This window comes from Rhinoraja longicauda, chromosome 30, assembly GCF_053455715.1.
Source record: "Rhinoraja longicauda isolate Sanriku21f chromosome 30, sRhiLon1.1, whole genome shotgun sequence".
NCBI lineage: Eukaryota > Metazoa > Chordata > Chondrichthyes > Rajiformes > Arhynchobatidae > Rhinoraja > Rhinoraja longicauda.
The window spans coordinates 6,736,789-6,745,542 of record NC_135982.1 but is presented as its reverse complement, the minus strand read 5'-3'; the positions used below and the strand labels follow the sequence as shown (position 1 = coordinate 6,745,542).

General features: G+C 46.1%; 1 protein-coding gene across 4 annotated transcripts in view; it reads left to right on the top strand.

Annotated features, from left to right (window-relative positions):
• The first annotated feature begins 6,940 nt into the window (after nt 1-6,940).
• Nucleotides 6,941-8,754, top strand: part of clstn1 (calsyntenin 1) — a 73,950-nt gene continuing 72,136 nt past the window's right edge. For 3 of the 4 annotated variants that reach the window (XM_078425440.1, XM_078425438.1, XM_078425437.1), the window contains exon 1: nt 6,942-7,155. In XM_078425440.1, the coding sequence (XP_078281566.1) occupies nt 7,071-7,155 (85 nt within the window). In that variant the 5' untranslated portion in view covers nt 6,942-7,070. Of the gene's footprint in view, nt 7,156-8,754 lie in introns of all 4 variants that reach the window. The other variant, XM_078425439.1, reaches the window with a different exon arrangement.

The window sequence follows — 8,754 nt, the reverse complement described above, 5'->3', positions numbered from 1 at the left end:
GTAGTTAATCTGTGAAACTCATTGCCACAGAGGGCTGTGGAGGCCAAGTCAGTGGATATTTTTAAGGCAGAGATAAATAAATTCTTGATTAGAACGGGTGTCAAGGGTTCTGGGCAGAAGGCGGGAAAATGGGATTAGGAGGCAGCGATCAGCCATGATTGAATGGCGGAGAGGACTCGATGGCCGAATGGCTTGGTTCTACTCCTATAACTTGTGAACTTGTGAACACTGAAAAGTGGAGGATGAGCTTCCTGGATGGAATAGAGAAACTCAATCCTGGCGCCGAGGGAGTGGGTCAGGCAGTGAGAGCCATTACTGGCGGAATGATGGCAAGACTGGATCTCGGGTCACTGGAGCTGCAGAGCCTGTGTGATTGGATCATTGGCCTTGATGAGGCATCGCCAGAGGTTCAATGGTGCTTTATTGTCACCTATGCACGGCACAAAATTCTTTTGCAAACCCACAAATGCACCGTCGCCATCCTTTGGCACTGTTTACAAAGGAAAAGTCCAAAGTCCAGGTCCACATGTTTAGATTTTTTTGAGATACAGCGTGGAAACAGGCCCTTCGGCCCACCGAGTCCATGCCGCCCAGCGATCCCCGCACATTAACACTATCCCACACACACTAGGGACAATTTTTACATTTACCCAGTCAATTAACCTACAAACCTGTACGTCTTTGGAGTGTGGGAGGAAACCGAAGATCTCGGAGAAAACCCACGCAGGTCACGGGGAGAACGTACAAACTCCGTACAGATGGCGCCCGTAGTCAGGATCGAACCTGAGTCTCCGGCGCTGCATTCGCTGTAAGGCAGCAACTCTACCGCTGCGCCACCGTGCCGCCCTGTTGAAAGTACTGGAGCATTCCCAATCCAGGTAAACCCAGGGGGTAAGCCCAGATTGCTGCATGCCTGCAACCAGACATGCCTCTTCTCGCTCTGCCGCCTCTGTGCCCCGGGAACGCCACCTGCAACGGACCTTGAAGGGGCTGGAGGCACTCTCCTACCGGCCCACTCCTCACTTCCTTCATTGCGAGGGGCTCCCTCCTCAACTCTCCAGCCTCCCGAGCTTCCCCCCTTAGGCTGTGGCCCGCCGGGTCTACGTTCTCACCGTCCGCACTGGCCAGAGATATTATTTGTCTCCCAGAGAATCGATGACTCACGTATCAAAATGTATCATTCTGAAAACTGCTGTAAAATTGATTCCAAGAGTTCTTTTGCTTCCTTGCATCAGGAATGGGAGGGATGTCACAGGTTACCTTCAGTTTTGCGTTCCCAGGCACAAAGGTCCAACCAGAGGCATGGACACACAAGAGACTGCAGTTGCTGGAATCTGAAGAAGGGTCCTGACCTGAAATGGCGCCTGTCCAATTCCCTCCGCAGTTGCTGCCTGACCCACTGAGATCCACCAGTACTTTATGCTTTGCAATCAGAAACATGGTTCGGACATTGGTTAACAAAAGAAGTTCAAGGTTTTATTAGATCAAAAGGAAGGGGTCTATAATGTTGCTGAAAGGAGCCAAATTGGGCAGAATAGTGGCACAGCTGGTAGAGCTGCTACCTCACAGCGCCAGAGACCCTGATTTGAACATAGCTTTGGGTGCTGTCTGTGGGGAGTTTGCACGTTCTCCCTATGACCGTATGGGTTTCCTCTGAATGCCCCAGTTTCCTCCCACGTGTCCTCTATAAATTGCCCCTCATGTGTAAGGAGTGGATGCAAAAGTGGGATAACAGAACAAATGGAGTTACTCCAGCATTTTGTGTTTACTTTCGATTTGAACCAGTATCTGCAGTTATTTTCCTAAACAATTGTGAACAGGTGATCGATGGGCAGCATGGACCCAGTGGGCCAAAGGGCCTGTTCCCATGCTGTACCTGTAAACTAAACTAAAATCCCAACGATTGTGAAAATTACACAATTCGTGAAGGGAGTATCAAGGAATTGATAGAAAATAGAAAGTAGCACAGGAGAGTCTGAAGAAGGGTCCCAACCTGAAATGACACCCTCCTTTGCCTGACCCGCTGAGTTACTCCAGCACTTTGTGGTCTATCTTCGGTGTACATCAGCATCTGCAGTTCCTTTCCACACAAGTATAAAAGGTTTTTTTTGGGTACGGCAATGGCACGGCAAGTCTTGCAGATCCAGCAGCCAGGATTCAAATCCTGAGCAGTGTTGTCAGTGTGGAATTTACACATTCTCCTTGTGATTCGGGATGGTGGCATGGAAGGTGATTGGGAAAAGTCAGTGGGTGTGAATGGTCTGCAAACTCACCTCCCGCAGCCTCGGAAAGCACCCCAACATTCTGTAATCGGGTAAGGAAATGGGGCACGGCAGCCTTGGAGCATGGAAGCGGAGCCGGAGGGGCAAGTGTTGGAGGTGACAGATAGCACGTGGGGTTTGGTGTGGGCAGTGAGGGGCAAGGGAGCCGTGCAGCAGCCAGGTATGCAAGGGTATCGAATGCAGTGGAAAAAGCCGACGACATCACACTGGGTGATTTATCAATCCACAGCCGCCAGGACACTGAGCCTTAAAATTAGAATTTAAGAAACTGCATATCTCTTTGGGCCAAGATCAGACATTTCAGAGACATGGAAGTTGCAGGATGGATCCACAACATGGCGATTCTCTGCATGCTGTTTTGGAAGATAATAGACAATAGACAATAGGTGCAGGAGGAGGCCATTCGGCCCTTCGAGCCAGCACCGCCATTCAATGTGATCATGGCTGATCATTCCCAATCAGTACCCCGTTCCTGCCTTCTCCCCATACCCCCTGACTCCACTATCCTTAAGAGCTCTATCTAGCTCTCTCTTGAATGCATTCAGAGAATTGGCCTCCACTGCCTTCTGAGGCAGAGAATTCCACAGATTCACAACACTCTGACTGAAAATAGATATGTGTAGTCTGACTTGACTGGATAGCATGCAGAACAAGCAATTCAACATGTCTCTGTACATTAAACAATAAATTAATCTAAACTAAGAGTCAGAATCATACAGCATGGAAACGGGTCTGGCCCATCTCGTCCAAGCCAACCAAGATGCCTCATCTACACTAGTTCCTCCTGCCTGCATTTGGCCTCTATCCCTCTAGACCTTTAATATCCATGTACTTGTCCAAAGTAAATGATGTTATGGCACCTACCTCTGGCACCTCATTCCCAATACCCATCAACCTCTGAGTGGAAAAGTTGCCCCTCAGGTTCCTGTTGAAACTTTCCCCTCTCACTTTAAGAGGACACAACGTCAATGGCAGATGGGGTGCACCATCTCACGAACCTCTCACGAACCTCTCACCCACCTGTGCCATCAGGTGCCCCCTGTGCCATCCTAAAAGAGCCATTGGTTCTTCATCAGTTACCACAGAACCCACAGCACCAGAGTGGAGACACGTCATCCTCCATCCTGAGGATAGACATAAAAAGCTGGAGTAACAGCGGGACAGGCAACATCTCTGGAGAGAAGGAATGGGTGACATTTCATGTCGAGACCCTTCTTCACACTGGTTAGGGATAAGGGAAACAAGAGATGTAGAAAGTGAAGTGGAACAATGAATGAAAGATATGCAAAAAAGTAACAATGATAAAGGAAACAGGCCATTGTAAGCTGTTTGTTGGGTGAAAATGAGAAGCTAGTGCGACTTGGGTGGGGGAGGGACAGAGAGAGAGGAAATGCCAGGGCTACCTGAAATGAGAAAAATCAATATTCATACCACTGGGCTGTAAGCTTCCCAAGCGAAATATGAGATGCTGTTCCTCCAATTTGCATTTAGCCTCACTCGGACAATGGAGGAGACCGAGGACATAAAGGTCTGTGTGGGAATGGGAAGGAGAATTAAAGTGTCCAACAACCGGGAGGTCAGGTTGGTTCACGCGGGCTGAGTAAAGGTTGTCCGCGATGCGATCGCCCAGTCTGCGTTTGGTCGCGCCAATGTTTCGGAGTCCACATCTTGAACAACGGATACAGTAGATGAAGTTGGAAGAGGTGCAAATGAACCTCTGCCTAACCTGAAACAACTGTTGGGGTCCCTGGACAGAGTCGAGGGAGGAGGTACAGCGACAGCTGTTACATCTTCTGCGGTTTGGGTTTGCTTGCAAAGAAGAAGATGTGTATGAGTGTGTCTATATACAGTAGGTATATATAGACAAGCTTAAAATTGTTATAATACTGACAAAAAATTATGGAAATATTCAGCAGGCCAGAATGCCTGGACTTGGCCAGCATCTGTGGAGAGACGAGCAGATGCAACATTTCCAGTACAAAAAAACACAAAGCGCCGAAGTAACTCAGCAGGTCAGACAGTATCTGCGGAGAACATGGTTAGGTGATGTTTTGGGTTGGGACCTTTGCAGACCGATAGTGGAAGGCGGGGTTGGAAGAAAGCTGGAAGGGAGGAGGAGCAAGACAAAAGCTTGGCAAGTAATAGTTTGATACAGGTGAATGGGGGGGGGGGGGGGGGGGGGCAGGTTAATAGCAGATGGTTGCCAACAGCCAGAGATGAAAGGACAGGTGTGAGACGAAAGAATTTAAGTATTGTGAATTGTGAAGCTAGAGCAAGAAATGAATGTGGAGGGGGAGAAATAGTTGTGAGTCCTGGTGGGGCACAGAGGAGAGGGACTTGCCGGGGGGTTGGGGAAGAAGGGAGAGAGGGAGTATTTGCAGTTACCTAAAATTGGAGAATTAAATGTTCATACCATTTTGTTGTAAACCTGAAATTAGAGAACTCAATGTTCATCCCATTGGGTTCTAGGCCTAAAATTGGAGGATTTCATGTTACCTAGAATTGGAGAATTACCTGTCATCTAAAATGTGAGAATTATATTTCCAGTTACATTTCCAGTTGATGCCCATTAATCAAAACTGTCATCGAGCTGAAACTGTTCTGATGAAGGTATCACAAAATGCTGGAGTAACTCAGCAGGTCAGGCAGCATCTAGGAGAGAGGGAATGGGTGACATATCAGGTCGAGACCCTTCTTCAGACTGATGAAGACTCATTGCCTTGGAACGTTAACTCTGTTTCTCTCCCCGTGTGTTGTTGCCTGATCTGCTGAACATTTGAAGCATTTTTCTACGCACCTGAAGGGCAGCACGGTGGCTCAGTTGCTGTCTTACAGCGCCAGAGACCCGCATCTGATCCTGACTACGGGTGTCATCTGTACAAAGTTTGTACATTCACCCTGTGATCGCTCCGGTTTCCTCCCACACTCCAAAGACGTACAGGTTTGCAGGTTAATTGGCTTGGAATTAATGTAAAATTGTCCCTAGTGTGTGTAGGATAGTGCTAGTGGAGAATCACTGGTCAACGCAGATATGGTGGGCTGAAGGGCCTGTTTCCGCACTGTATTTCTAAAGTAAACTAGAAACTAAACAGAAGATAGACACAAAATGCTGGATTATTCAGCGAGCCAGACAGCATGTCTGGAGAAAAGGAATGGGTGATTTTTGGGGTCGAGACCCTTTCTCAGACTAAAAGTCACGGGAAAGGGAAACGAGAGATGTAGACGATGATGTAGAAAGATATAGAACAAATGAATGAAAGATATGCAAAAAAGTAACAATGATAAAGGAAACAGGCCATTGTTAGCTGTTTGCTAGGTGAGAACAAAAAGCAGGTGTGACTTGGGTAGGGGAGGAAAGGAGAGAGGGGGATGCCAAGGTTACTTGAATGTTAGAGAAATCAAGAGTCATACCCCTAGGTTGTAAGCTGCCCAAACGAAGTATGAGGTGCTGCTCCTCCAATTTGCGTTTAGCCTCACTCTGACAATGGAGGAGGCCTATGACAGAAAGGTCAGTGTGAGAAAATGGGAGGGGGAATTAAAGTGTTTAGCAAATGTAAAGATCAGGTAGGTCCAGGCAGACTGAGTGAAGGTGTTCAGTGATACGATCGCCCAGTCTCATTGGTCTCATCGATGTACAAGAATCCACATCTAGACCAAGGGATACAGTAGATAAGGTTGGAGGAGGTGCAAGTGAACCTCTGCCTAACCTGAAAGTACAGTCGGGATCCCTGGACAGAGTCGAGGTAGTAGGTATAGGGACAGTTGCTGCATCTCCTGCTGTTGCAGGAAAAACTGAACTGTAATATATGTTAGATTTAGCACTTAGTGCTAACAGAATCAAAGTATATATTTGGAGAAAGCAAGAATGGGGTTCTGATTTTGGAATGATCAGCCATGTTCATATTGAATGGCGGTGCTGGCTCGAAGGGCCGAAGGGCCTGCACCTATTTTCTATGTGTAGGAAGGAACTGCAGACTGAACTGAAGGTAGACACAAAAAGCTGGAGTAACTCAGCGGGACAGGCAACATTTATCTCTGGAGAGAAGGAAATGGGTGACTCTCTCGACCCGAAAGGTCACCCATTCCTTCTCTCCAGAGATGTTGCCTGTCCCGCTGTTACTCCAGCTTTTTGTGTCTATCAATAGACAATAGGTGCAGGAGGAGGCCATTCGGCCCTTCGAGCCAGCACCGCCATTCAATGTGATCATGGATGATCATTCTCAATCAGTAATGGATGGAGGATGATGTGTCTCCACTCTGGTGCTGTGGGTTCTGTGGTAACTGATGAAGAACCATTGGCTCTTTTAGGATGGCACAGGGGGCATTATAACTCCAGGCAACTATTATAACTCCAGGGACTAAATTTTATTTTCTGTATTAATTTTAATTTATATGCTGTAATTGTAACTTTTTTTTTGTTGCACTATCCGCAGGCATTGCCACTTTCATTTCACTGCACATCGTGTATGTGTATGTGTATGTGACAAATAAACTTGACTTGACTTGCTGCCTGTCCCGTTGAGTTACTCCAGCTTTTGGTGTCTGTCCTGTTTTGCCGTAAATATTTTTGCCGGGCGGGTCCCTTTAAGGGGTCACGTGGGGGTAGGGCGGGGCGCGCGGTGACGTGTCCTCTCCTTCCCTCCCACCCGGCGGCGGCGGCGGCGGTTGCGGTGACGTCAGGCAGGCGGTGGCGCGGGGCTGCGGAGCGCTGGCGATCCAGCGGGAGGGCGGCCGGCCGCCATTTTATCCCCACACACGGCCGACGAGCGGCAGCGGCACAGCGGCGACATGAATTCGGCCAGGTGCAGCAGACTCGCCGCCTCGCTCACCTGCCTATTGCTGAGCTTTTCGGTCGTAACCTCGGCCGCTAAAGGTGAGCACAACCCCCCCCTCCTGGTCTGGTTTAATATTTGGTCCCCCTGAGGCTGGGCTATATGTATGTATGTTTGCTTCGCTCCGGCCATGTTCCTGCAGATGCTCCTGGTATTGATGCTGAGGAGAAAAAAAAAAACCATGTTTATTTATCTCTCTATTTAAATAAAGGTTTAACTGATGCATTTTTGCTTTGCAAGGATTTATGGTTTGTCATTGTTTGCCATGTCCACTCGCCACCCTCCTCCATCTCCAACATCGGGTGAGAGAAGTGTGGCATCTCACAGATTTATTTGTAATCAAATTCTCTTCTTCAGTACAGGAATCCACCTACCTTTCCAGAAAATAGTTGTCTCTTTATAATTAGGGGGGGGGGGAAAACAACTTCTAGCCTATTTCATGTTTATATTCAAAACAAAATATTGCGTTTTTTTTGTTTTGGTATCTGGTGTTTACCTTTAAAAAGAGACCCTTATGCAATGCTTGGATGAGTTAAATATTCCAGAAGGTTGTCTCCTTTTTCAGTGTGCGTTTGGTTATAGGGACTTAGCAAAGGGCAAGGCTTTGTTTATGTGTAGAGCCAAATGACGTTACTTTAGACTGCAGTAGCAAAACATATTACACTGAAAGCTTTGGTTGTTAAGGCACCCTCTGTCTTCCGATGGGTTTCGTGCCCACCGGTAACTATGCCTGCCCACGCCTACACTTATTTCCTCGCATTTCTTTAAAATTGAGGTGTTCTGTTAAAATTCACTATTTTGAGGTAGCACCATATAACGTCAGTGTAATATGTAATATTTTTCTTAGTAGGTTTAAATAATTTTAATAGGAAACAAAGCCTTTAACACCTATCCCGCCCCACCCCCCGATTGGAAATGTTTTGATTCCATTGATTGCAGTTGTAAGCTTTGAAAGTGGTAACTTTTTCATGTTGTTTGGTGAGTTTTATAAGCCAGTCAGACATGTAGATAAATACATAATGGGCGATATTAATATTGATTATTCTTTTAAAGCGCAAAAGTCGCATTGCAGGTTCTTTTGATCTGTGTTTTTTTGTAATTTAGTGAAATTATTCAAATGTATTTTTGATATAGGTATCTTGGAGAATGTAGTTGTTCTATTCAGATTTTGCAGATGGACTTTTGTTTGTTCTGATGTAAAAATATTTAAATATTTACTGAGTTAGTATTCTGTATCATTAATGAGTAAATGTTGCAGTTTTAAATGCCAAAGATTTGCTGCCAGCTTCTCTTGAAAGCTGCTTAATCTTTAAGGGTTTCCAGAGTACTTTATCTATAAAGAATACCATTGTTTCACCCTATCCTGCTGAAACAAAGCAATAATTCAATGCATGGTGCATTTGGGATTTTAAAAACAATTTCATAGTTGCTGAACTGCTCAATTACAAAAAAAAAGGACAACAGAAAAATATTAATCAAGCTTTCTAGATTATTTTAGCTTCTCTGCCTTTATGTTGCTCAGCACAGTGACTTATAATTCACTCCTAAAATGCCACAATATTTGCTGCTGTTGTAGAAAAATTCCTGAAAATCGAAATGTTTTTCTTATAAATAGCTTACGCAATTTTTCAAGTGCATTG